The sequence below is a fragment of the Eubalaena glacialis genome, chromosome 3 (genome assembly GCF_028564815.1).
Source record: "Eubalaena glacialis isolate mEubGla1 chromosome 3, mEubGla1.1.hap2.+ XY, whole genome shotgun sequence".
Lineage (NCBI taxonomy): Eukaryota > Metazoa > Chordata > Mammalia > Artiodactyla > Balaenidae > Eubalaena > Eubalaena glacialis.
In genome coordinates this window covers 81063067-81090524 of record NC_083718.1, presented here as the reverse complement: position 1 = coordinate 81090524, position 27458 = coordinate 81063067, and the positions used below count along the sequence as shown (strand labels likewise).

Below are 27458 nucleotides of genomic sequence, written 5' to 3'. Positions count from 1 at the left end.
GAAGCTTTCTTCCTTTAAATATTAAACCCTGATAAGTTTATTCCTAGATATTTCATCTCTTTCCTAATGGAATCTCTTCTTCTCTTTTAACTTCTGTTCATTTGTATGAAGGCTACTGATTTCTCATTTATTTCTCTACTAGTCAATTACCTCACTGAATTCTTTTATCATTTTTTTTGACTGATTCTCTTGCGATTTCAAGGTATATAACATCACTTGCAAGTAGCAGTAATTTTACCTTTTCTATTTTTATCCTTCTAATTCCTATTTTCTAATTTTATTAACTAGTATCTCATTAACATTATTAAATACCAGTGATGAAAAAGGGCATTCTCTTCATCCACAGTCTAATGAGAATGCCCTGGTGTCCCCTCATTAAGCATTATACATATGTGTGTACATATATACATTTATATTTTTACATACATTATATATTTTTACATATTTCTATTTAACACATTAAGGAAATACCTATTTTATTTTTTAACTATTAGTATAATTAATTATAGTAACACATTTCCTAGTATTGTACTCCTTTGGATTCCTGGGGAAAAAACACAATTCATAATGGTATATAGCTCTATTGTAGATTCACATGTAATTATATGAAACAGAGGTCCAGTATACCCTTTACCGAATTCCAAAAGGATTGTTTGTATTGTCCCTTTATAATGCATAGCTCTTTTAATGTGCTGCTGAAATTGTATGCTGATAGTTTACTTAGCATTTTGCATCATTATGCCTACATATGAGGAAAAGAAAATTTTAAGCCCATATTCTTTAACTCAGGAAAGTATAACTGAAGTCAGAGATTGTCAGCCTTAGCTATCAGTTGTTAATGACACGGAATGCCTTAAGAAGACAAGCACAGAGATATCACAACATTCAGTAAAGATAAGTGAGTATTTATGAACTTGTTTCTATAAAATGTAAAGCAAATCTATTCTGTATCTTCCCAAATTAAGTTGAGATATGTTTAATTAAGCCTTTTTGGTAAGACAGGCAAAAGACTTTGCTCTGACATTTAAAGATTTAAAGTTCCAAGCAATTATTTGTAACCTTGAGACTAAAATGAAGTCATTATAGAACTATACAGACTGTTTACTATAAAAGATAAGTTTTTATCACTAAAAATTATCGATGTATATTCTTAAGCAGTGGTATAATTAAATAACAGAGTAATATACCTTCAATTAATTCAACAAATATAAAAGGGACTGTGCGTAGCCCTCCTTGTATATGTATTTAAAAGTAAGCTAAAGTGAACCTTACCCGTATTCAGAAGAACCTGAATTTTTGCTTAAGCAAAGTTATTTTGTAGTTTCCCTTTTCGTGCTATCTTTGTAAGTTTTTAGGATTAATTTTATACTCACTTTCCTTCCTTTCTTATGCTCTGAAACATTTAAATAATTTTGAAATTATCGTTCCCTGAAGTTTTACAGAATTAAACTAAAGCCATCTAAGAGCAGCATTTTTTGACAACAGTAGGAGCTTTTTGAGGGACTTCTCTATTATATTTATGGTGATTGGTCAGTTAAAATTTTCTGAATTCTGAACTCAGATTTAGTAAATTATCTTTTTTAAAAAATCATTTTCACTTTTCACATTTATTTGCATATAATTAAAAGCAGACAAATTTCTTATAGTTTCCTTTTAACTTCTGTATCTGGAATTATTTGCCCTTTAGCACTACTTATTTTATATATTGTTTTCCCTCATTTTTCTTTATTTCCAGGTTAGACTTGCTAAATATGTTTCATTTCCCCCCAAAGGAACCACTATTTGGACAGTTACTGCCTTTGTTTTCTAGTTCACTTCTGCCTTCAGGTTTCTCAAACAGTTTTCTTTTCTTAGAATTATTTTGTTCTCTTGGTAACTACTGAGTTGAATGATTAATCTATTTATTTTTATTATTTTCCTTTTAATTAATATTTAAAGGTATCTTCCCTTCGAATACAGCTTTCCATGAAAATCAAAAGTTATTTTGTTTATTTTCCACAAATTCTGAGATCTGGTAATTTCCAGACCATAAAGTTTTTACTGTTTTTTATTAATTTCTAGTTTTTCTGCATTGTGATGAGAAAATATTATTTTTACTTCTTGTGGTAGCTTACTGTATGTATGTTCAGTTTTTGTGAGTGTCCATCTGTTATGGACTGAACTGCATAACCGCAAATTCAAATGTAGAGGCCCTAATGCCCATGTGACTGTATTTGGAGAGAGGGCCTTTAAGGAGGCCTTTACTTAAAGTTAAATGAGGTCATAAAGGTGGGGCCCTACTCCAATAAAAATGGTGTCCTTATAAGAAGAGCGAGAGAGCTCAGCTATCTCTTTTGTTACACTTGGCCATGGGAGGAAACAGTGAGAAAGTGGCTGTCTCTAAACCAGGAAGAGAGCCCTCATCAGAAACCAATGCTGATGGCAAACTGATCTTGGACTTCCAGACTCCAGAACTGTGAGTTCTGTTTCCTGTTTTTAACTACCTGGTCTGTGATATTTTGTTATGACAACCCTAGTAGACTAATAGTACACTATCATATTTTGTTACTTTTTAAAAAAATTTTATTGCAGTATAGTTGATTTACAATGTTGTGTTAGTTTCTGCTGTATAGCAAAGTGAATCAGTTATACCATATTTTGTTACTCTGACCTTTCATAGCCTGAACATTTTTTTTTAACTAGGTGGAATGTGCTTATTTTTTTGTTGCATTAAAAAATCTGGAACATGTATATTTCTGTTCTAGAGAAGTTCAAAAGACTAACTTATAATATACTTAGCCTTCAATATTTGCTGACTCTACTATTAGCAGTGATTAAATTACCATATTCTTCCTGTTGCTGCCTCACTATCCAATTAGACATATTCTTTTTACTGTATCAGTTTTTTACTGTATCAGTTTTATCAACTTCAAATGACACTGACTCCTACTATAATAAATTAAGAAATCAGTATATACTTAAATGACTTCATTTTCTCTCTCATTTCCACATTGTTTATTAATTTACAAACCAACAGCAGTCCCTTTGTTTAGCCCTTCCATTCCTCTGTGGCTAATAAAAAGATTAAAGGTTGTTTTCTAGAGTTTCTTGAAGAATGAGAAAAACATTCCCTGATTTCAAGTGTTCAAAAATGTTTGTCCCTATTATTTTGGTATAGATGAACTGCCCAATTTGAGGACATTATGGATTTTGCTCCACTGTTCTTTGGTTCTGGATTTTGATGTTTGAGAACATCTTGAATTTTATCCTTACGAAGTAATTTGATCCTTTGACCTGGCTCACAAAGAGATTCTTAGCTTTACCGATAAAGTCTAATAATACAATAATTGTTTCCATGAATTTTCTGTTATTTGTGAAAAATGCTCTTACATTATGGCTTTAAGACTGATCTAAATCAAACTTTCTGCCTTCTTCTTTAAAGATATCAATTATGCGTATGTTGTATTTTCTTTTTTTTCCCATATATATCACACTTCTCCCATCCTTTTGAACTTTGGTCATTTCCATTTTGTTTCTTCTTTCTCACTGTTTTCACATGTGCTGCTTCTAATTTTACTTTTATATAATTGATTTTTTTCCCTCTATTTGTCTCCTTGGGTGCCTTCAGAGGTCTCTCCTGTTTCCTAAGCGCTTGTATTGTTGTTTTACCCTTCATCCTTTTCATGAAGGTGACTTTATGTTTTTAAAATTCCCAGCAAAATATCTGGAAACACTATCTTACTAAATCTACAATCTATTCTGCTAAAACATGTTGAGGAAGCTCTATTATGAACTGGCAGTTATTTCCTCTCAGTATTTGAAGATATAACTGATTTCCTACTTTCCTTTAATCGATGTTTAAAGGCCTAATATTGGCTTAACTGTCATTCCTTTATCTAATTCTCATTTTTTTTTTGGATTTTTTTGTCTTTGATAACTCTACAGACTCACTAAGATGTGTCTCAATGTACATATAGCTTTATTAATCCTTTTCAGAACTCGTCCTTCATGAATAATCAATTCTAGAAAATTACCTGACAAATATTACATCTCCTCAATTATTCTCAGGACTCCACTAGAACATACTGGACTTCCTATTACCATCCTTTATCTTCTCTTATTCTTCCTACCATATTTGACATCTCTGGATTGGCTACATTCTAGGTAATTTTCTCAATGCTATTTTCTAGTTCACTATTCTCTCCGCAGCTGTGTCTAAATTGGATGCTTAAACTAATTATTCACTGTTTTTAAATGTCAATGAATGCATTTTTCATCAAGAAAATATAGTTTTCACATCTAGAATATATATTTCATTGGCTTCTTTTTGAAAATCTGCCTGGACATTTTGTGTGTGTGCGTGTGGCTGTGTTGGGTCTTCGTTGCTATGCATGGCCTTCTCTCTGGTTGCAGGGAGTGGGGGCTACTCTTCGTTGCAGTTCGCAGGCTTTCCATTGCAGTGACTTCTCTTGTTGCGGAGCACGGGCTCGGCTCTAGGTGCGCAGGCTTCAGTAGTTGTGGTATGCAGTCTCAGTAGTTGTGGCTTGCAGGCTCTAGAGTGCAGGCTCAGTAGTTATGGCACACATGCTTAGTTGCTCCGCAGCATGTGGGATCTTCCAGGACCAGGGCTCGAACCCGTGTCCCCTGTATTGGCAGGCAGATTCTTAACCACTGCACCATCAGGGAAGTCCTTCGATAACTTTCTTGTTTTTTCATTTCGAATTGTGAGTTCTTCTTAAGAGGTGGCTCACTGAGGGTACAGACCCTGAAGAATCCTAGTCCCGACTGCCCACCTTGAATAGGCTTAGAATAAATTGGAGGTAAATTTTTAGTTCTTCTCTAGGTAGGGGTAATTTTTCCGGGAGAAAGGTAACAAGAAATATATAAAGGAAAAGACTGAGATGTAGCTTTAAAAAAAAATAACAACAAAAAAACCCTCCAATATCTCAAAAAAAAAAAAAAAAAAAAAAGAGCAAATATACGGGCAGATAATTCAAAGCAAAGAATTGAATAGTAGAACAAGAAAAAAAAAGTTCAAACTCACTAGTAAGGGAAAATATATGTATTTTAAAAATAGGGATTTCAATATTTTGCCATTATTATGAGTGACTGACAAGAAGCACAAGAAAAATAAGAAAATAAATGAGACCTCTATAAATATATTCACAGAATCAATTAAAGGGTAAGCTACAAACAGGGAGACAGAAAAAAAAATAAAAAGTAGAAAAATATTGTAAAATATCTCCTTTTAAAAGATATTATGGGGACTTCCCTGGCAGTCTAGTGGTTAAGATCCACTCTTCCACTGCAGGGAGAATGGGTTTGATCCCTCGTTGGGGAACTAAGATCCTGCATGCCACATGATGTGGCCAAAAAATAAATAAATAAAAGATATTATGAATTAATACTTGAAGGCAGATTTTTTACCAAGTTTGGTTTCAGTCTCAGGAAAGCCAAACCACCAAATACTTATTCCTGGGAATTCGCTGGCGGTCCAGTGGTTAGAACTCCATGCTATCACTGCCAAGGGCCACGCAGCGTGGCCAGAAAAATAAAATAAGCAAATGCTTATTCCCATGTTATTTCTGGCATCACAAAACTTGTGAATAATCAACATGATAGAATAGATTACTACCAATTAGTTTAACATTGTTAGTAATACAAACAAGGCATGCCACTCAGATTTATGGTATTATTTGAATTTTCACTTTCAAATACAGGTGAGCATTCTATCTGAAACATGGAGTGAAGAATTTCCTTATGGTTATCATGTGGTAACATTTAATAAAGAAGCTGAGGTATAGGTGTTACTGCAAAACTATAACTAGTACTGAAATACTTATGATTCTAAAAGCTGTTAATTTCATGGTCTAAAATAAAAACTATCACATAGTTAAATAAACAAGGAAACTGACTGGCAATATAAATATCAAAGAGTGTTATCTAGATGTGTATAAACATTATCTTAAGATTAAGTAAATAAATGCTGCCATGGAGCAACTAAGCCCGTGTGCCACAACTACTGAGCCTGCGCTCTAGAGCCTGTGAGCCACAACTACTGAAGCCCACGCACCTAGAGCCCGTACTCTGCAACAAGAGAAGCCACCACAGTGAGAAGCCCACGCACCACAACGAAGAGTAGCCTCCGCTCGCCACAACTGGAGAAAGCTCGCATGCAGCAACAAATACCCAACGCAGCCAAAAATAAATAAATATATTAAATAAGTAAATAAATGCTAATAAAATTTAAATAATCATATAAGACAGAATAATAAAAACTGCATTTATATAATTTTTTATGATTTATTACATTGTTTTTTTATCTGCGTCAGGTCTTTTTTTTTTTTTTTTGCGTCAGGTCTTAGTTGCAGCACGTGGGATCTTTTTATTGAGGCACATGGGATCTTTCGTTGAGGTGCGTGAGCTCAGCAGTTGTGGCGCGAGGGCTTAGTTGCCCCATGGCATGTGCGATCTTAGTTCCCCGACCAGGGATCGAACCCACATCCCCTGCATTGGAAGGCAGATTCTTTACCCCTGGACCACCAGGGAAGTCCTCTATATCATAATTCTAATCTTCCTAAAATTTTAGTACACTAAGCTAAATAATATTAAACGTATTAACCTTTAAGTGAAGTATTTTACTCTCAGCAATCCTTGAGTCTTTCAAGAAAATTCCTATTTGGGAATTATTCACATTGTGTGAAAATTAAATAAAAGCAAAACATCAATTTAGCTCAAAATTTCACGAGAGAAAACTCCAAAAAAATCATCTTTATCCATTATAATTCAATTTTAATCTGGACATAATAAGAAATAGTAGAAAAAAGAAGGAAATGTTAAAGGAGAACAAAACATCTAAAACAAGGGTTATTCTCATTCCATACAAAAAAATTAAATGCATTAAAATGTCTTTATGGAGACGATTCATGAGGCGTAAAATTTGAACAAGCTTTTTTTTGAAGTGTTTCTACAAACTACCAATCATCCTCTATAGTTGATGACAAAAAAATTTTGAGATTTGCTCAAGTTGCAAAGTTCTTTTGAGAAAACATTTTACTGAAAAACTTGTTCCTAATATCTCACTCTGCTGTGAACAAAATGTTAATGATATAATTAAATATGCTACTTCTGTATCTCACACATCAGACATGCATGCTTGATGGCAAGGGAGGATAAAATTAAAATTCTGTTTTGATTGTTTGCCGAAAGATATCTGCAACTCACACGCCATAACAACAGAATGAATCTGACTGAAAAAAAAATTTGTACAGAATAGGAAAATCAGTTAAAAAAAAGGAAAAATAATTTAAATTATTATTTGATACTGAAAACAGAACAATCATAGTGAAGTTTATGAGCTCCTAACTTATGATTTGGGAATTAAGAATAGGATGTTTTGCTCACGTCCTCAAGTTGTGTGTTTAGAGAATTATAGCATAGAATTTCAGTTACAGAATTAGTCTGTAAACAGAAATACAGTAGCCTATTTTCATCATTCTTGCTATACTAAGAGATTCTGAAATTAACTTGTCATGTACTTAAATTAACGAAACAGGAAGGATAGCCTTATTATGTGTTAAAAAAGAGCACTTGAACACAGGAAAGCTTTAAAGTTACACTCTATAGATAACAATATCAACACAGGAAAACTTATTCAAAGTAGTTTGCTTACTGGAACCCACTAAAACAGTGATGTGCCTTATATATTCGTTTTTACATGATATGTGCTGGAAAGTTCCTCCTATCATTCTATTATTACGTGGAAGATTTTGAAACTAGTCTACAGGCAATGAAAGCTGAGATGTAGATGAAAATTCACAATTTCGTCCTCTTGTAAACCAATTATACACAATTCTATTGCAATGTTTGTTGATTACAGGTTTATGGAGAAGCTTGGAGGTTACCATTCTGTCCTAACAACAAGTGAAAAGTTAAACAAACTGAAAAATCAACCATTTATATCCATAATAGAAGTGAGGTCACAGGGCAAACTACTGCCCCCAAAACTGCAGTGACTGACAGAGAATCATCATTTACCAGACCAGAAACCCATGAGCTGAAACCCTGGTGGAACGAGTGAGTGCTAGGGTAGGGAAACCTGAACTCTGACAAATTGCTGGAGGCTCAATGTAGACAAGTTTGAGAGTTGAAAACTCCAAGAGGACTCAGTTATTGTGATTCCCCCACAGTTTTATGAGTTTTATCTCCTGGATCTCTAAGAGGTTCACAAGATGAGAAAAGTCCCCTCTTAATTCCCGCTGTGGGAGGAGAAAACGAACCACTTTGGAATATGCCAGACCATTCGGTTCCCAACAAGGTCTGCCCTCAGGAGAAACTATTAACCAGAGCCTAACCTGCTGGGATTTAACGAAGTCTAACTGATCTGGGGGGAGGAAATGATCCAACTCTAGCCCACTCCAACTATCCTGTCCTACCTAAGAGGGGAGGGGGCACCGAGAAGTATCTGTGAAGTTTATAGTCTAGAGGTACAGGCTAACCAAAAGACTGAGACCTAATCATAGGACTAAAGACTGCTCTTAGCTACAAATGAGCAAAACTAAGAATTACATCCAACTTCTCCTCGGAAACCATGCAAGCAAGAAGAGAGTGGAGTGAAATATTTAAAGTGTTGGAAGAAAAAAAAATAACCTAGAATTCTGTAACCTGTGAAATTATCCTTTACAAGTGAAGAAGAAACAAAGACTTTCTCTGACAAACAAAAATTGAGGGCATTTGTTGCCAGTAGACTTGTCTTGCAAGGTATTAAAAGAAGTTCTTTAGAGAGAAGGAAAATGACATAGGTCAGAAACTTGGATCTACATAAAGAAAAAAAGACCACTGGAGAAGAAAAAGTGAAGGTAAAATAAAAACTTTTATTTTTCTTATTCTCTTTTTTTTTTTGGCCACACCACGTGGCATGTGGGATCTTAGTTCCCCCACCAGGGATTGAACCCATGCCCCCTGCAGTAGAAGCACAGAGTCCTAACCACTAGACTAGACCACCAGGGAATTCCCTACTTTTCTTATTCTTAATTGATCTAACAGAAAACAGTGTATTTAAAATAATAATAGCAACAACATATTCAATAATGTATGATGTGTACGTATATCCTTGTGTATAACTGAAATGAATGACAGTAATGATACAAGAGACAAGGAAGGGAAGGGAGGAATTTGTGTTATTTTATTATTATAAGGTATCTGTGAAGCAATACAGTGTTATTTTAAAGTGGACTTAGATTAGTTGTAAATGTATACTGCAAACTCTAGGACAAGCACTAAAAACTGTAAAGAAAAATGCTTATGGACAAATTTTTCCCAAGTGATTGTATGGAACATAAATTACTTGCAAAACTATGTTAAAAATTAGAACTATAAGTAAGGCAAGAATGTTAAGGCTACTTATGAAAATATTCAGAAAACATCTTCAAGAAATGTGCAAAGGTTCAGTTTGTGACATACAATCAAAGAGAGAACCAAAACATCTGAGAATGGGGGTTGGGGGAGGAGTCCCGAAATAAATTATTAAAGAAAATTTAACATATAGATAATTAAGTCAAGTATTTTAATATAAAATCACAAAATTTTTCTTTTCAAAAGCAGACCACTATGGGCTTTTCTTAAATTACAAAACCATTAATTAGGTGCTGCACTTGAACTCTATATTCTGGACTGAAGCCCAAAATCAAGCTCATTATATTGTCCCCATTACAATCAAGAGTCAACCAAAACATATTACTACAGGAAGTTTAATTCCTTCAGAAAATATTATAGTAAAAGAATAGTAATAATAATATGGAGTAGCTCTTCTTGCTACTGAATATAATTTAAGGAACATTAGATGCCAATCTGTCCCAGGTATCAACAGCAGAGGAAACAAAGTCTTTAGATTCTTCTTTACACCCAGTTTATTCCTAAAGTGTAAAATCACCACCATAGCACATATCTAAATTAATCTATACTCTTTCTCTCAGGATTTCTCCCCCCAAATCCCTATCTACTAATTGGGAAAGAGGGGCAATTTAGAACAATGTCTTCAGTGGTTTAGACTCACAAAGTGAGGTCAGGCAGGAAAAAACGTCTCTTTCATCATGTGTTCAACCTTTTGTCCCTATTCATGAAGCTTCAGAAAAGCTCTGGGTTTGTTATCTCATCATATAGGGCCTTTAATTCTGATGTCTCCCCAAAAGTCTTCATTCATTTCTATGCAGCTGTACCTCAGAATTTATTAGCAATGTGCACGTATGGAGCAGTCTATATGTGAGCATCTCTGGAATGATTTACAGTCATTAAAATGAAATAAAGATATGAACAGACAACCATAAAAAGCAGCATCTGAATTAGTGAATCAACGTGATGATACTTAGGCTTAATTCTCTGGGACTAAGGAAGTTATGCCTTCTATCAATTTGTTTCAATAATGACTTTTTCCATTAGCAACATCAACAATGAAATGAGAAACATTCACATTTACCATACCTCATTATGTACACCATTAAAACAAACCATAATACAGACTCAAGCACATATCCCTAACATGCTACACTTTAAAAGAAAGTGAACTGCTCAATCAGCCAGAAGCAGCACTGATTAGAGAAGTTTCTACTACAAAATGAAAGCAAGAATTGAGGCTGAACCTGATGAAACTAATTATGGTAGTTTTAATCTTCCTGGTACATTTATAACAGAAGCCATACAGTGCAATAGAAGGGATCTACTCTTCCCCTCCATTTATGGAAGCATATGCTTCTACAATTGATGGTATTTTGGGAAGAGTGGCACCTTCCTTGTTTTGTCTCCAAGGCTTAGGGCAGATCGTGGCTGCCCCCTTAGCAGTCTGTTTTGTGTGTGTTAAAGGGAGAAAAGAAGGTTTTACTGAAATGTGAAGATCTGGGAGAATTTGCATAATAGCCTCTGCCCTGGAGAAGCTGGGCTCTATGCCAACCATTCTCTTCTTCTCTACTACAAAATAATTCTAGCTCAAGCAGCTTCCAAAGCAAACAATCAGTATGAAGGTAAGACAACAGAATTCCAGTGGGATAATGCCGACTTGTATTCTGGACCTTTTCATAAGTTGGTATAAGAAAGACTACACTCATAGATGGCACTCAGCTCAAAAGTTACAGGTAAGAAGAATGTGACCATCTTCTGTTTAGCAAGTCTCAAGTTCACTGATAAGAGCTAAGGAGCCTAAACACAAAGAAAACTGGTTGAAAAAAAAAAAAGGCACTGGGTAAACATAAACCAGATAGCAGTAAGAATAAAACAGTTTCACGTGGGCTCATCTGGAGACAAAGTCTCCCTAAAACCAAGTTCATACTGAGTTTATGACTAATCTCTCTATCCAAAACTTTATTCCCTTTCTTGTCCCGCCCCTGTTCCCCTCAGGACTGAGGAGTACCAAAGAAGAGGGGGTACGAAACCAAGCAGGACCCTGTGGAGCCTTCCTGGATACAAAAGCACCTCCGTGTCCCTGTTTCTTGTTTGTAGGAAAGAAAAAAAGTCTCCTAGGCTTCCAGGAGTTCCAAAGAGTAGGCTCAAGCAGTTAACGATTAGGGCAATAGGGTCACAGGATTCCTAGTTCCTCCTGAAGGGACACAGATAACAATCTGGTGTATATCTTTCAGTTGTTCTTTAGAAACTAAGACGCCCCACCCAGGTGGAAGATGGTGACTACATGCTGACCACAAGCATACAGACCCCAGACTGGTTGGAAAGAAGGTTGGGATTCCCGAACATCACCCTGTTACCTTATCACCAACCAATCAGAAGAAAGTCGGTGAGCTGCTCATTCTCCTTGCTTGGGGCCCTGCAAATAAACCCTTACTTTGCTGCAAACACCCGCTGTCAGAGTTTGGCTTTCTGCGTGGGCACAAGAGCCCTTGCTTGGTAACAATCTGGTATCACCTTTAAGTGGATGAGTCACTAAGATGTGCTAAATGCATTCAAAAGGTATTTGACTACTAAAAATGTTTTCTTAAACTAAGAGCCTAATGTGGGGTTGTTTTTAAATGAAGATAACATAGACAACTTAGTTCACCACTCTGTGTTGTGACAAAATACTTAAAGGAAAGTTTTTGTTCGACCTATTATAAGGGTAGTAACCAAAGTTGTGCCTTACCAGGAAATTCATGAAACAGCCACAAGTCATAGCATTACTACCAATAATACTTACTTCTTAAAATTAACTATAGGTTGTTTTGAAAGACCTAAAAGTTTTAACATACACTTTCAGTAAATGAAAGAAGAGAAAATATTTATGAGTAGTTCAGTTATGAAAGTTATGTGTACAAGCACCATCTTAGGACTAGGCAAACAAATTCTCTTATCCCCAAGCTATATTTTAAGGGCAGTATTTTTGGTGGTGGTGGTAGTATCTGTTTTATGGTTACAGACATAAACCCACAGTCCATAATCTTACTGAACTTTTTTTTTTTTTTTTTTGGCCGCGTTGGGTCTTCGTTGGCATGCGGACTTTCTCTAGTTGCAGCAAGTGGGGGCTACTCTTCGTTGTGGTGCGCGGGCTTCTCATTGCGGTGGCTTCTCTTGTTGCAGAGCATGGGCTCTAGGCGTGCAGGCTTCAGTAGCTGCAGCACGTGGGTTCAGCAGTTGCGGCACGTGGGCCCTAGAGCGCACAGGCTCAGTAGTTGTGGTGCACGGGCTTAGTAGCTTTGCAGCATGTGGGATCTTCCCAGACCAGGGCTCGAACCCATGTCCCCTCCATTGGCAGGCGGATTCTTAACCACTGCCCCACCAGGGAAGTCCCTTATTGAACCCTTTTTAAAGCATGTTCCGTGTTGATCATGAAATGCAAAAACTAAAAAGGTCACCTTGACACTTAAGGAACATTCACTAGTCAAAGAGAGACAAATTAATAATTACAATATAATGTGATATGTGTTAAAAACAGAGAAATATATGCAATGGAAGCACAGAGGTTAGAGTAACTAACTCTGCCTGCAAGGATTCAGGAAACATTTCAAAGAATTGAGTGACATCTGAGCTAACTCTTTCCACTCCCTCATCCTATTTCCTCTCTCTACTGTATACTGAAACTTCTTTCTTTTTGCTTGTTATTTAGGAACTTAGTAACCTTAAATTTATTCTTCTAATTTCTCATCTTTATCTTCGAAGCTGAAACAGAAGAAAAAAATGTCACCAAGTATGCCTAGGAAAATTTCCACTTGTTTGAGAATTCCTAACGGTCATAATTACCAAACAAGAGAAGTTACCAAGCTTCCCTGCCTTTGGCTTGTAATTTTCAGTATCTACCTGTGATTTCTTCAGCAGTCTTCTGTAGCTTCCTACCCATGCAATCAAGGGCTAGACAAGGAACTACAAGATAATCACACTCAGCAACTTTGCCAAAAAATGAAAAGGTGGGGTTCAGAAGCAGGTTCCATCTTGTTTCACTGTTTTTACTGTGAAAGTTACTACTGAATCCTGCAGTTATTAGGATCATCTTTTTGCCTTCACATATATACTCAGATGTTAGTAATTCTATGTAGCTTGGCTAAAAACAGCTAAAATATTCTAGTATATATATTTACCATCTGTGAATTTTTGTCAAAATGCTTTTGTGCACCTCCTAAACTCTGACTTCCTAATATAGTAGCAGAACTTTATCGCAAGCGTGTATACTTGACTTTGAAATGTTTTCCAAAAATGAAGGTAAAATATACATAGCAGATCAGGACTTGGCTGTTAAAAAATAAAGAGTAGAAAAAGACCAAATTTAACAGTTCAAAACCTGTTTTGTTTAAAGAGTGAGTTCTCATCACTATTTCACATTAACAGTACTTTATTTCTGACATCTTTGAGACATTACCTTCTTCTACTGATCTGTATTCCCTCAATTTAGCTAACAGATTTTGGAGAAACCAAAGCCTTTAGGAACACCATAAATCCAGCTTGGAGAAAGACTCGTATTTATATTAAGGGGTTCCAAGAAAGCCACAGTTAATATGCAAACTATTGCCCCTTTCCCTGGTAGGTCTTTACCCAATCATATATACCTCTCTTAACATCTAACATTAGGCACTTGCTGGTGCAAAGTGATACTTATTTATAATGAAGAAGCAAAGTCTATATTAAATAGATCTTGTATGACACCTTCATATTTTTCCAGCTTTTAGCTGGGGGAGGGAAGAAGGAGTTATCAGGCATACAACAAAAGTTTCCCTTTCTTCTTGGAAGAGAATTCTTAATTGCTAGATTTTGAAATAGTTGGTTTCAAAAAAAAAAAACACACATATACCTTTAAACAGACCAACAACACCCAAGGGTCATTCTGAGCTTTGCCAGCTGTACCCTGAATCCTCAATGCACCTCACTTCCCTTCCCCCCTTAACAGTTAAATCCTTGCAACTCATCCTTAAACCTGATCTCTAATGCCATCTGCTGTTGCAGTTCTGTGTCCTCAAGAAGCTCTACCAATCTGCTCCAATATTATTCCTGCTTGACTTTCACTACTGTATGAAGACCAAGGTAGTTCACTATTAACAGATGTATAAAATAAAATTCAGGTACTATAACTTTGGTAATATTTAACATCACAGTTATAAATGATAGGGTTCCTACTTACTACAAGTAATCCTAAATCTCTCAAACAGAAAAACTTTCCCAAAGATCAATTTTAACTTTAAAATATTTCCTCTTTCTAAGAGGAATACTAATATAAAACAGGATCACAAATTAAAAAAAAAAAAAAAAATCCCACGAACAAATCAGTATGGTCTGCAATTTCTGCTTTAAAATCTTATAGCATTGGGCTTCCCTGGGCGCAGTGGTTAAGAATCCGCCTGCCAATGCAAGGGACACGGGTTCGAGCCCTGGTCCAGGAAGACCCCACATGCCGCGGAGCAACTAAGCCTGTGCGCTACACCTACTGAGCCTGTGCTCTAGAGCCCGTGAGCCACAACTGCCGGAGCCCGCACGCCTACAGCCCGTGCTCCACAACAAGAGAAGCCACCGCAATGACAAGCCCGTGCACCGCAAGGAAGAGTGGCCCCCACTCGCCGCAACTAGAGAAAGCCCGTGCCCAGCAACAAAGACCCAACTCCACCATAAATAAATAAATAGATAGATAAATAAAATCTTACAGCATTAAAAGCAACACTTTATGATTTTAAGATTAAAACTTACTTTGCAAGTCAGATTAGAGAAAAAAACTTCAACCAAAGATCTGATACAAAGAAAAAGTAGACAAAAAGTGAAGTGGAGGTTCCCTAAATTTTTAAGTGCAATACGAAGAGGTGATAAGTTCCCCACCTGTCTTCCATTCTTTATTATTTTGTTAGTACTCAACTACACTAAAGGGCTGTCAAATTCTTGTTTTACAGCACAACTGACAAACATCTAGGAGACATGCTAAAACCGCCTTTGCCCTTTACTATTTACTTTGCCCCCAGAGTCCTTCTCTTTCTAGCAATTTCTAACAAAGATGTCAACATCTAATTTTAAATATGAGTTCCTCTGTAAAGCTTTCCATGCATATTCTCCTGCTCATCACCTTCTCCTAACAATTCTGATTCCATAAACACTCCATATGTATTTCTATTATGGAAGTTATCATATTACATCATAATTACTCATTTACTGCACATGACAGGCACTCAAATATTTTATGGAGGAATAAATAAATAAAAGAATGTTATGAGTCTAAACAAGAGATTATGTTCAAAATTAAGTGATACAAAATTTGACCCTCCTTTGTGAACTACAAAGTAAAATATTAGTCCTATGATTAGTTTTCTAAAGTGTAATAGACAAAATAAAAATACATATTTAAGGTAATGAAAATGTTCTGAAATTAGACAGTGGTGATCGCTGCACACCTCTGTATGTAGCTAATATACTGAATATACTAAAAACCTCTCAACTGTACACTTTAAAAGAGTGAATTTTATGGTATTTGAATTGTATCTCAATTAAAATTATATACATTTAATCTAAAACCAGGCTAATCTAATATAGGGCACAATTTAAAGCAACTACTATATGCAGAAAACCTGACTTAGGCAGACAATTACTGCTGTTTAACAGATATGCCAAGGAAAGAAAAGCCAAAACCTAAGTAATATCAAACCCATTTTTTTCCTCAACATTTCATTTCAAAACAATTGGAATTTGTGTGAAACAAGAAAGACTGCTAGGCAAATTAACCATACTGAGCAAGAACAGAGATAACTGTTATTATCTGTGTATTTTCTTACTAAAGAACCTACATTAATCTATCAGTTCTATAATTTAATAAAATCTTAGGCCAACAGACCTTAATTAGAATACTTGGATTCACTGAGGGTTTTAATAATTCTCCATAAAAATCACTTCACTGAAACTCAAAATTACATCTCCAAAGGACTGTTTCTTAAATAATCTAACACTCATTTCTTTTCTAAACAGAAAACTACCTTTTGGCAGGGAAATTATAATTACAGCTGTAAATTTTAACACTCCCTCTTCTCCTTTTAAGTTGGTGTGTGATAAATACTAGTAAATATAATGACTTCCACCCCTACTTTCACTTCCTAAAATACTGCAATAGAAGAATGACTATACCATTCTGACAACTTATGAAATGACACAGACACAACATGAAGTTGCAAGACAGCCAAACCCAAATTTTTACAGGAAATTTAAAAGAAAATACGCCTTTCTACCATAGACAAAAATGAGACAGGAAAATCTATTTTAAAATTAATAATGAATGTATTTCTTATAAAACAATCAGTTGATTTCTACTTTAGCCATAAGACAGGCTAAATAGCATAAAGGTCCGTCTACTACAATAAAATAACTCAATCCAGCATAAGATGCCAAGTTTGTTGCACTGTGGCCTCATAGGAAGTAAGAAAAATCTCCAAGGGTACCAAAAGAAAAGAAAAAAGAAGGGTGATCTAAGTAGGCATAGTTGCCCAGAGGGTAAAAGTACCAATCCATGGCCTAAGGGTAAAATGGGGCTCTCCCCCAGGAAAGGTGTTACTAACACACCCTAATTCCCGGCAAAGCAAATTCAGAGCTTCTGAAGGAGAACCAATTAGGTTCCAAGTTCAACCACAGATAAAGATGAACAAAATATGAACTTTATAATCAATTGGACAAGTTCTAGAAAAAAATTCTATTTTTATTAAAAATCACATAAAGCTTATAAACTAATAGGCAATAACACAAGGAACACTCTTAAATATGAGTAATGAGGAAGGATTAACCCTACCAGATATAAAACATAATAATTAAAACTATCATGCTGGCAAATAAATAGAGACCAATGACACAAAGTGGGAAATCAGACCAGACTCAAGTACACATGGAAATTCAGTGTATGGTAAAGGTAGTGTCTCAAATCTGAGGACTAAAAAAAACTTCTTAATAAAAGGGTTGAGACAACTTGCAGCTATTTGGAAAAAGATAAACTTGGATCCACAACTCATATTACACATCATGATAAACTCCAAATGGATCAAATATTTATATATTTAAAATGAAACATTAGGGAATTCCCTAGCAGTCCAGTGGTTACAACTTGAGCTTTCACTGCTGTGGACCTGGGTTCAATCCCTGGCCGGGGAACTAAGATCCGTGGCCAAAAATAATAATAATAAAAAAATGAAACATTAAAAAACTCCTATTAAAAAATATAAGGAGATCTTTTATAAACTTAGAGTGAAGGCCCTTCTAGTTATATGTCAAATTCTAGAAGCCATAAAAGGAAAGATTTATTAATTAAATTCAGTAAAAAACTAAAGACTTCTGCATGGCAAAATAAAATATAAGCAAGGTCTAAAAACAAATGAAAAACTAGAAAAAAAAATATTCGTCACCCATATTTCAAAGGGCTAAAGAAGCTCTCTTAGTTTCGTACAGGAAAATCCTCCACGATACGCTAACACACTATTTAAGTGGAAAAAACAATGACACAAAACAGTGTGTACAGTATAGTACCATTTATATTTTTAAACTGGGGGGGAGGGATTACTTGCATTTGCTTGTATATATATATAATATATTTCTGGGAGATATCAAAGGCACTGATGTTGTAGTTATGTTCCTGGAAGCTTCTTTGCACCAATTTTGGTTCCAAACAACTTGTTCTTATTTATTTTCCAAGTAAGACAATTTCAATACACAGAACAGTTTTTCTTCATTTTGGTTGAGAAATGGTTGTTCTGCTTAGCTAGTTATCATAGTTAGCATGGGGTTGTCACATGATTGCCTAAAAGGAGACTCCAAAATGGATTTGAGGAGAGAGAAGGGTAATGATGGTAACAATGTTTCATTGTTTCCTTTTTTATCTTTTAAATTCTGAATCATAGGAGTGTATTACCTAATCAAAATAATAGTTGCTAGTCCAATATCCATACTCTTATACATTAAATTTTTTATATAACAGTTTCCCATGTCCAAAGTATCTCTTGCTATCTTAATCAGTTTCTGAATTCAGAGAGCAAGTTCAGGGTGAGAGGGATACCTGAAAATCTCTCAAAGACCTAAACGTAAGAGCCAGGACTGTAAAACCCTTAGAAGACAACATAGGGGAAAATCTTCATGATGTTAGATTTGGCAGTGATATCTTGGCAGTGACACCAAAGCACTGGCAATAGAAGAAAAAACAGACAAATTGGAGTTCATCAAAACTTAAAACGTCTATGCATCAGGACACTATCAAGAGAGAGGAAAAAGACAACCCACAGAACAGGAAAAAAATATTAGCAACTCATATATCTAGACTATATCTAGAACCCTGAAAACTCAGCAACAACAACAAAAAATCCACAATTCAAAAGCAGTCAAAAGATTTAAACAGACATTTCTCCAAGGAAGATATACAAATAGTCAATAAGCTCAAGAAAAGATGCTCAACACCATTAGTCATCAGGGAAATGCAAAGCAAAACCACAGTGAGATACAACTCCATACCCTTTAGGATGGCTATTATTTAAAATACACATACATACACATATACACACACACACAGAAAATAAAAAGCAGTGATGAGGATTTGGAGTAACTGAAACCCCCATGCATTGCTGGTGGGAATATGAAATGGTATAGCTGCTATGGAAAACAGTTTGGCAGTTCCTCAAAAAGATATAGACTTATCATAGGATCCAGCAAATCCAGCAATACTACTCCTAAGTATATTACCCAAAGGAATAGAATGCAGGAATCAAACAGATGTCTGTACACCAATGTTCACTGCAGCGTATTTTCCAACAGCCAAAATGTGGAAGCAATCCAAGTGTCCACAGATGATGAATGGATAAACACAAAGTGGTATAAACGTACAATGGAAAATTATTCAGCCATAAAAAGGACGTAGTTCTGGTACATGCTACAACATGGATGAACTTGAAGACATTATGCTAAGTGAAATAAGCCAGACACAAAAGGACAAATATTGTATGATTCCACTTATATGAGGTACCTAGAATAGACAATTTCATAGAGACAGAAAGTAGATTATAGGTTACCAGAGGCTTAGTGGAGGGGCAATACAGAGTTATTGTTTAATGGTTACAGAATTTCTGTTTCGGGTGATGAGAAGGTTTTGAAAACAGATAGTGGGGATGGTTGCACAACACTGTGAATGGAATTAGTGACACTGAATTTACACTTAAAAATGACCAAAATGGCAAATTCTATATTAATATATTTTACAATTTTTAAAAAATTAATAATGTAATATATCAAAAACCACTGAACTGTACAGTTTAAATGGGTGGATGGTATGATATGTGAGTTATATCTCAATAAAGATATTTTAAAAAACACCCAGACATACCGAGTCAAAACCAATAAGAAGGTATCAGGAATCTATACTTCTAATAAATATCTTACACATATATCTTGGTATATACTTGCAAGTATTCTATAAGATAGTTTCTTAGAAGTGACACTGCGGAATCAAGGAATTATCCATTTTTAATTATGACAGATACAAGCAAACTACTCTCAAAAAGTACGGCATCCGGGACTTCCCTGGTGGCGCAGTGGTTAAGAATCCACCTGCCAATGCAGGGGACATGGGTTCGAGCCCTGATCCGGGAAGATCCCACTTGCCACGGAGCAACTAAGCCCGTGTGCCACAACTACCGAGCCTGCGCTCTACAGCCCGCGAGCCACAACTACTGAGCCCACGTGCCACAACTACTGAAGCCCATGCGCCTAGAGCCCGTGCTCCACAACAAAGACAAGCCACCGCAATGAGAAGCCCACGCACTGCAACAAAGAGTAGCCCCTGCTCACTGCAACTAGAGAAAGCCCGCACGCGGCAACGAAGACCCAACACAGCCAAAAATAAAAAAATTTTAAAATAAAAAATAAAAATAGTATGGTATCGGGACTTCCCTGGTGGTCCAATGGGTAAGACTCCATGCTCCCAATGCAGGGGGCCCGGGTTCGATCCCTGGTCGGGGAACTAGATCCCACATGCATGGCGCAACTAAGAGTCTGCATGGCACAACTAAGAAGTCCACATGCCGCAACTAAAACAGACCCAACGTGCTGCAACTAAGACCAGGCGTGGAATGAATAAATGAATGAATTTTTTTTTTTTAAAGTACAGTATCAATATACTCTCCAGCAACAGTGCATGAGAGTGGTTGTTTCCCCTATATTCTTGCCAACACTGAATGTTATGAAATTTTTTAGTTTTGCCAAAATGTAATACAAAAAGATAAATCTCAAAAGTAATTAAAAATAAACCAAATACATCTTAAACTTAAACAGTGCTGTATGTCAATTATATCGCAATAAAACTAGGAGAAAATACATTTAAAAAAACAAAAATCGGACCCTTAAAATCTGTAACTTATATGACATGAAAAGCATCTAATACTTCTCAAAAGAATAAACTAAACTTTAAACTTTAGTTATTAACATGCCAGTTACTAAACTGTGGATTGAAATTTTTAAAAAATAAATGACATATCTGAATCACTCTAAATAATAGAATCCATAAGTAAACTACTATAAATTTAACAATATGTCACATAATTCAAGAAACGGAAAATTTCACTTTTGAAACTGAACTTGACTTTTGCCATTAAAAATTACATCAACAGTTAACAGTGAGTTAGTACTAACCAGAATAGCAAATTATTTTTTCAGAGGGTCTTGTTTTTGCCCTCTGAACATTGTTGAAAGAAAAGTACAATTAAGAAATAAAATATATGATCTATACTTCTATGTTTTTACTAGAAATTTAAGGCTTAATATTTGCTTTAAAAGCAGCACCGATGGACTTCCTTGGTGGTGCAGTGGTTAAGAATCCGCCTGCCAATGCAGGGGACATGGGTTCAAGCCCTGGTCTGGGAAGATCCCACATGTCGCGGAGCAACTAAGCCCGCGAGCCACAACTACTGAGCCCGCGAGCCACAACTACTGAAGCCCGCGTACCTAGAGCCTGTGCTCCGCAACAAGAGAAGCCACCACAATGAGAAGCCCACGCACCGCAAGAAGAGTAGCCCCTGCTCGCCACAACTAGAGAAAGCCGGCGCACAGCAACGAAGACCCAACACAGCCATAAATGAATGAATGAATGAATGAATGCACGGACAAAAACCCAACTACTTTTGAAGAACTGGGGGGAAATGTTTTGGTTGCTTTAAAATAAATAAAACTCCCAAGATTTCTTAGACTACCAACATGCCTCATAACAGTGTATCTTTCTCTCCTTAGCCACTGATGCTTAATCTTTTTGGAGTCATGAACCCTTTAGAGAAGCTGGTAATAAGAACTATGTAAAAACTCATCCAAACAAACACAAAATTCTTCACAGACCATCATATGCTGAGAGCAAGCACAGATAACCAAACCCTTCCAGAGATCCCTTGTAAAGCAATACCTTAGGTTGTAAAAAGAACATTCACAAGAATCTACCACATGCTAAATACTATATATAAATTTAATTCTTTTTTTAAATTGAAGTACAGTTGACTTACAATATTGTGTTCATTTCAAGTATACAGCAAACTGATTCAGTTTTTTTTTTCAGATTATATTCCATTATAGGTTATTACAAGATATTGAATATAATTCCCTGCTCTATATAGTAAATCCTTATTGCTTATCTATTTCATGTATAGTATAGTTTGTATCTGTTAATTCCATACTCCTAATTTGTCCCTCTGTCCCTCTCTCTCCCTTTGGTAACCATAAATTTGTTTTCTATGTCTATGAGTCTGTTTCTGTTTTATATAAATATTAATTTATATTATTTTTAGATTCCACATATAAGTCATACCAAATAATATTTGCCTTTCTCTGTCTGACTTACTTCACTAAGTATAACATTCTCTAGGTCTATCTATGTTGCTGCAAATGGCAATATTTATTTCTTTTTTACGGCTGAGTAATATTCCCCTGTGTATATATATATGCATATATGTATATATGCATATATATATACACACACACATCTATATACATACATACGTACACACCACATCTTCTTAAGCCAATCGTCTGTTGATTGGTACTTGGGTTGTATGTCTTGGCTACTGAAACTTAATTCTTTATATACCCATTTAATACAGGCATTAATAGTCCCATGTTATAAATGAGGAAACCACAGCTCAGTTAAGATAAACCAAATTGCCTGTGTACAGTTATTAAGCCAGGATTTGAATTTGGTTCTGACTCTGTAATTCATGCTCTTTACATCATTTATGAAGAACTAATTTAGAGGGCAGTAATATAGTCAACATCCTATGCTAAAGTAACTGTTGGAAAAATAAACACCTAACCCATTACCAACAGTTTTGTAAGTATACAGATAGCTTTCCTCAGGAACCACAAACTATATTCTGCTACAAATAATATAAGTGGGATATAAACTACTTATATATTAAGAATAAGTATGTATTGTAAGTGAAATCCTTTCAGTACAAAACCTCATTATTAGCACTATTAAAAAAATACTATAGAAAGATTACTAAAGACAATCATCTCAAAGCCCTTTAAAAATTAGCTGTGCAAGACAAGCTCTAACATTGTCTCAAGTAAAAAGGTCTAGATAAAAATTTTTTAATCCACCTTTCAAAAATTCTTGAGGTCAGCAGGAATAGAACCATCCTGAAAGGTAGGTGGTTTTGTAATCATTTAACATCTTTAAGCCTCAGTTTCTTCTCTATTAATTTGTCTATAGTCACACTGTTAGTAAACAGGAGGGCAAGATTCAACTCTAGGTTTCCTAACTAAAAATCCAATCAATATTCTTTCCACTAGGCCATGTAGGAGCAGCAACCTGGATATACCCCATTTAAAATATTTGCCATAATTTTACAAGTACATACATGGTTATACCATCACTCACATCTCTGACAAGCCTCAAAGCCTGTTTTGGCTCACAAAACAGACTTTGGAAATAACATAAAAAGATTAAAATCAAAATTCCTAAAATATGTACGTAGGTTCGATAAAAATTAATAGTGAAATCCAAATATTGTTAATGATCACATATTGTTGGGAATTCTACTTACCCGCTTTGAAGGACAGTGCTCATTCTTTTCATCTGTCATCTTCCCACTTTTAAGTGCTTTCCTTGGGTGCTTGATAGTTGTTTTTATGGCAGGTCGACATACATAGTTCTCCAAGTTCTTTGGAGGTTTTTTAGTTCTCTTAGCCTGAAGGCCAATTTTCAATTTTAAATTTCCCTCTGAAAAGTTTGTCTCTTTCACTGAAAACTGTTGCTGTGCATCAGTCAAACCATCATCTTTCCCTGCTTCGATGGTTCTTTCCCGATTCCACTTGCGAAGGTCCTCTTCCTCCTTTGTGTTGTTCTCTAGCTCTACTTCTCTCTTGCTGACCAGTGTACCAGTATTGATGGCAGAGGGACTCTTTCTTGAAAATCCTTCGGAATCAGAACCCAATCCTAACATAGCAGTATTTCTAGGGTCCATCACAAGTGTATGTTATTGCCAAGGAATCTTATGAAAATTTTACAGAACTGTGTTCCATAAAAAACAGGGATCTCCAAAACTGGCAACCAGCATCTCTTTCTCTGCAGGATAGACCATAACAAAAAATTTATCAGAACAGAGGCAATTATTAACATGAGAAATGGGTATAGGGGGAGGAGAACAAGAAGATCAGGAAGAACCAAAAATCAGTTAAAATGGATCAAAATGCAGTTCAAAATGGACTTAAATTCATTTAGTTATAAATAAATTTAAATTTCAGAATAAGTTTATTATTCTCCAGATATCATAAATAAGCTGTAGTGGTATGGTGCAAATCAATGTTTAAGATCCACTGTTCTAACTCAAGCAACAAGCTTCTGCAACTGACAGTAAAGCAAACACAGTCTAAGATAAAAATAATATCATATATTTTAACACTCCTCAGTTTCAAAGGAATATATTTCTTACATTTTAGTTAAATAAAATCAATTTCATTGAAGGTAAAGAACCATGTTTTGGGCTGGTTTCAGCACTCCAATATTATTTATAAGAGGTGGTAGACTTTTTAGGTTAGGACTCTTAGGCTGGAATTATCTCTAATGCTGGTTTACAGTTCAACTCTGAATTCATTTACTCATTCATTCATTAAAAAATATTTCTAAACACCGATCATATGCCAGGCATTGTGCAACACCCTGGAAATACAGTATTCAACAAAACAGATCCAGTTCCTAAACTTACAAGCCTTATACTCTAGTGAGAAAGACAAACATTAAATAATTATATAAATGATTTAGAACAGTTGTTAAAAAAACTCTAAAAACCAGAAATATATTTTCACAAGTTTTCCCAATAGCAAATAGTCAGCCGTCATGCTTCAATCTCCCAAATCTATAAATTATTTTAAAACCAGAACGTAGATTTATTATTTTACAATAGTTGGTACACCTTAACAGAGAATCTGAATAATCCACACAGGGCAACCCCCTTCTCATAAATAAAGATCCTCAGGAAACCATATAGGATTGGCATATAATCTAGTGACTAGAGAATATAAAACCAAAACAAAATAATTCACTATTCTTGAGGACTGACAGACTAGCCTTTATTTCAAGCATATATCCGGATCAAGATCCAGGACCAGTATCTGGGAAAAAGAGAACATCCTATCCCTTAGAAAGTTCCATTTATGAAGCAGAATATTTTATAGTTTAAACTATGTGCCTTAAGACTTTTCTTTCCAACAAGATTATAAGAGTTTCAAAGGCAAAGATCATATGATACAACTTTTACAACTCCTACAAGAAATGTAAGTAGAATGCATAGCCCAATGACCGGCACACAGCAAGGCTCAATAGAAGGTGCCGACGATTTTATTAGCAGTGCTAGCAGCATTTTAAGTAGTTACTCAACAAATACTGGCCAACTGACTAAAGTGTATTCCTATTCTATTCATTCACACAAACAGCTGAAAGAGTAATTTTCAAATCAACTGTATATGACAATTATTCTTGCTGTCTACCACTTCATATATTAACACTTCACAATGGCATTCAAGGCTCTTCATAATCTGGCTCTAACTTCTCAAACTTGTCTTTCCGTATTTCCCAACACACATCCCCTATGATTTAGTCAATTCAGTTTTCTTCAACTTCCCTGGTGCTCCAAGGGCTAAGACTCCAAGCTCCCAATGCAGGGGGCCCGGGTTTGATCCCTGGTCAGGGAACTAGATCCCACATGCTGCAACTAAGAGTTCGCACGCCTCAACAAAGATCCCGCGTGCCGCAACCTAGACCCCACACAGCCAAATAAATAAATATTTTTTAAAAATTCTGTTTTCTTTACTGTCCCTAACAAATCATGTTCATTTCTGCTTCTGTGCCATGTGCTTTCTTTCCTTTAAAAGTACAAAGTCCTGTCTTCCCCATGATGTGTTCACATCCTGAAATTCAAAACTCTGAAAATCAAAAGTTTTCTCATAACACCCTAGTGACAAAATGTGACCTGACCTGATCTGGATCCATTTTGGTCTTAATTACCACAATTTCTATGAACAGTCATACACTTCAGTGCAGAAGTACTAAAGTGTTTGATTAAGGAGTCTTCTTTGCCAGCTCTTCTTTTTCTCCCTTAACTCTAAACACTGGAGTGCCCCCAGGGCATGCTCTTTCCTTTTCTATCTACACTAACTTCCTAAATGACCAGATCCAGTCTTTTGAATTTAAATGCCATCTAACACAGATGATTCAAAAATTTCTATCTCCAGACAGAGACCAGCTGAGACCCCTCCTGGAACTCCAGATTCATATATTTAAATGCCTACTTGACACACTGACTAGATAGTTAATAATTAGGCACTTCAAGCTTAACATGTCCAAAGTCAATTCACCTTCGCCAAGCTCCCCAAATCTGTTCTTCCCACAGGCTTACTCATCTCAATAAATGCAACTCCAACCAGAAATATTTAGACCAAAACTTTTGATTCATCTGTGATTCCTTTCTTTTTCTAATGCCCCATATGTCCACTCGGTAGGAAAAGTCATCTTTACCTTCAAAATATATGTGGAACCTATTTCTCACTAATTTGACAGCTACCAATCAGATCCAACTGATAATATCTGCCCTGTACTATTTCAATAACCTCCTAACTGGTTCCTTGTTTCCACCTTTGTATCTCTTTATAGTCTTCTCAACTCAACAGCAGGGTAATCCTTTTAAAGCCTGTATCATATCATGTCACTCCTCTGCTCAAAAACCCTTTCAATGGCTTCCCATCTCACTCAAAGTAAAAGCCAAAGTCTTTACAATGGTCTAAATTCCCTACAATCCCCTCTACCTCTCTTCCATCTCCTACCAGTCTCCCCACTTAGTTCCAAGAAGGGGTGGAGGGGCACAGGTATTCTCCTTCTGTTTTTCAAATTCAACAAAAATACTCCTACCTAAGGGCCTTTGCACTTATTATTCTACCTGACTAGAACACCCTTTCCCCAGATCACTGCATGGTTTGCTGTCACTTCCATCATGTCTTTGCCTAAATATAACTTATAGAAGAGGCATATTCCCTTTACAAAATAGAAAAACACCCATCCCACCTCTTCTCACACTCTATCCTGTTTTATTTCTCCTGTGCTCTTTTCACCATCTGGTGTACAATATATTTATTTATTGTCTACACGCTTCCATTGGAATGTAAAGTCCACATGGAAGTGGATTTTTGTCAGCTTGGTTCAATGTACTATTCCAGCATCAAGAACGGTACCTGGCACATGGGTGGTAGTCAATAAATATTTAAATTAACTCTATGCCTTATGTGGGTTACATGTTATTGGCTTCAATTTGTTCCTTTTCTAGTTTTTTCCCTCCTCTTTCTTTCTTGTTTCTTAAATTCAAATGCCCATCCAGGGTTTCGTGTTACTAATGGTGAACTGATGGACCTGCCAAGTATCTTATTGGTTAGTTATTAAAAGAAATCCTTTTTGGAATAAAAACAAATAATAATTTATACAAAAACAACTACTTTTTACATTCACTACTCACAAGTACACACATTTAAAAATTTCCCTATAATTTTTGATT

General features: G+C 35.7%; 1 protein-coding gene across 10 annotated transcripts in view; it reads right to left on the bottom strand.

The window, feature by feature from the left end:
- ASH1L (ASH1 like histone lysine methyltransferase) overlaps window positions 1-27458 on the bottom strand; it is a 208041-nt gene that overhangs the window by 157723 nt on the left and 22860 nt on the right. For all 10 annotated transcript variants that reach the window (XM_061183329.1, XM_061183334.1, XM_061183336.1 and 7 more), the window contains one exon: window positions 23463-23983. In XM_061183329.1, the coding sequence (XP_061039312.1) occupies window positions 23463-23882 (420 nt within the window). In that variant the 5' untranslated portion in view covers window positions 23883-23983. The remainder of the gene's footprint in view (window positions 1-23462; window positions 23984-27458) is intronic.